This window comes from Gracilinanus agilis, chromosome 6 (genome assembly GCF_016433145.1).
Source record: "Gracilinanus agilis isolate LMUSP501 chromosome 6, AgileGrace, whole genome shotgun sequence".
Taxonomy (NCBI): Eukaryota; Metazoa; Chordata; class Mammalia; order Didelphimorphia; family Didelphidae; genus Gracilinanus; species Gracilinanus agilis.
Genome location: NC_058135.1, coordinates 280,565,422 through 280,567,603, shown reverse-complemented (window position 1 = coordinate 280,567,603; position 2,182 = coordinate 280,565,422). Strand labels below are relative to the sequence as shown.

The following is a 2,182-nucleotide window of genomic DNA, read 5'->3' as shown; positions in this document are numbered from 1 at the left end:
TCTCTCCATTCCTCTTGCCTGGGATGACACAATACTTTCCATTTAGCCTTAGGATGTTTTATTTTCAGGACTGTTGAGTGAAAGCTTCGATTTTATGCTAAACTTGTTACTACTCTCTTTAATTCTAAAGGCTGTCCATCTCTAGCTGCTTACATGGGCATGTTGAGCCTCAAATCTCTGAAATCTGGTAAGGACTGTCTGTGGTGACAAGACATAGTATGGTAAATTGCTCCTGGCTATTTCTGTTTCGTGCCAAATGACTTTCCTTAAGGAGCAAAGGATTATCGGCCACTTGGAAGAGGAACCAGATTTGTTCTGCTGTGTCCCAGAAGGCAGAACCAGGAACCATGGAAGGCACAAAGAAGCAACTGCAGGCTTGATGGGAAGGAAAAACTTCCTAACAACTAGAGCTGAGTAATAGAAGAATGAGTTGCCTCACAAGGTAACAATTTCCCCATCATTTAATGCCTTCATCCAGGCACAGACTGGACAATCATTTGTCAAGTATGTCATAGTAGGGATTCCTTCTGGGGGATAGGTTGGACTGGATGATTGCCGAGGTCTCTTCTAAATTTCTGCAATTCTGGGAGCTGTCATAACCACTTTCAGGGACTAGCATTCCAAATGAAGGCTTAGATAAGTTGCCAAGAAGTTTTTTGGAACAAATAGAGTAGAGAACTGCCTTTAATTTTACTGATCATGTTGGTCATGATTGTTGAGAGGATAAGGTTGGTGTCAGTTGCCCAGCAAAGTTGCACTGGATAAAACTTAGTTCTCATTTACCTTGGCAGAGCTCCAAGGAATCCAGAGAATCAGATGAAGAGTAGCATCTGAAAATCGGTCCATGAAATGCCCTGACATGCCTGCTGTATGGGGTGGGATATTTGAATAGATGACCTCTAGTGTTCCTTCCAATTCTTTGATCCTGTAATTCTATGCTATTCTATAAGGACTTCCTCATTGGGATTACCATTGTCAGAAAAATTTCAAAATAAATTAGAAAGATGATTAATGGCTACAGGTAGGAATACCACAGCAGTGACCAAGTTTATCCTTCTGGGGTTCATTGAGCATCCAGAACTTCAGGTCTTCCTCTTTATGTTGTTCCTGGGAATCTACCTTATGACTCTAGCTTGGAACCTGTTCCTCATCATCCTCATCAGGATTGACTCTCATCTCCATTCCCCCATGTACTTCTTCCTCAGTAATTTATCCTTTGTTGACATTGCATACACTTCCTCTATTGCCCCCAAGATGCTCTATGACTTCTTCAGGGAACAAAAGACCATCTCCTTTGTGGGCTGTGCTGCTCAGCTATTTGTCTTCATTGAGATGGGGGGCGCTGAGTGCTGTCTCCTGGCTGCCATGGCATATGACCGATACATTGCCATTTCCAACCCACTGCTCTATGCAGCTGTCATGCCCCCTTCCATTTGTGTGAAGATGGCTGTGGCAGCACATGTTGGGGGAGTTTTTACTGGCTTGGTCCAAACCAGCTCTGTGTTCCAGCTCCACTTCTGTGGGCCAGACATAATTAATCATTTCTTCTGTGATATTCCTCCCTTGTTAACCCTCTCCTGTTCCAGCATACTTCCTAGTCAAGTGGTGAACTACACTGTTGTGTGTATGGTTGGGGGGACATCAGCCACCATTGTTTTGGTCTCCTATGTTTACATCATTGCAACGGTTATGAAGATCCATTCAGCCAGAGGACGGGCAAAGGCTTTCAACACCTGTGCCTCTCATCTGATAGCTGTGACACTCTTCTATGGCTCTGGCCTCTTTGCCTATCTCCACCCTAGTTCCAAGTCCTCACTAAACCAAGATAAAGTGGTGTCCATGTTCTATGGAGCTGTGATCCCCATGTTAAACCCCATCATATATAGTTTGAGAAACAAGGAGATCAAAGATGCATTGGAGAAACTCAAGGAGAAGAGAAGGCAGATGTCCATGTGTGCCCTCTTTCCTTAAATCAGGCCACTCCATGTCATAGGAGCTCATCTCCTCAACATTAATTTTCTCCTAAAGATTCTCTGGGGCTGCAGGGCCAAACGGATCCACAAGTGAATTCTACCAAACATTTAAAGAACAAGTAATTCCAATACTTTATAAAATATTTGAGAAAATAGCTGAGGAAGGAGCTCTACCAAATTCCTCTAAAGACACAAATATGGTGCTGATA

At 43.3% G+C, this 2,182-nt stretch overlaps 1 protein-coding gene across 1 annotated transcript; it reads left to right on the top strand.

Annotated features, from left to right (window-relative positions):
- Window positions 1-1,011: 1,011 nt before the first annotated feature.
- LOC123252720 (olfactory receptor 5A1-like) lies at window positions 1,012-1,971 on the top strand. Its single transcript, XM_044681976.1, has one exon. It carries the CDS (start codon window positions 1,012-1,014, stop codon window positions 1,969-1,971), a length of 960 nt encoding a protein of 319 aa, XP_044537911.1.
- The last annotated feature ends 211 nt before the right edge of the window (window positions 1,972-2,182 follow it).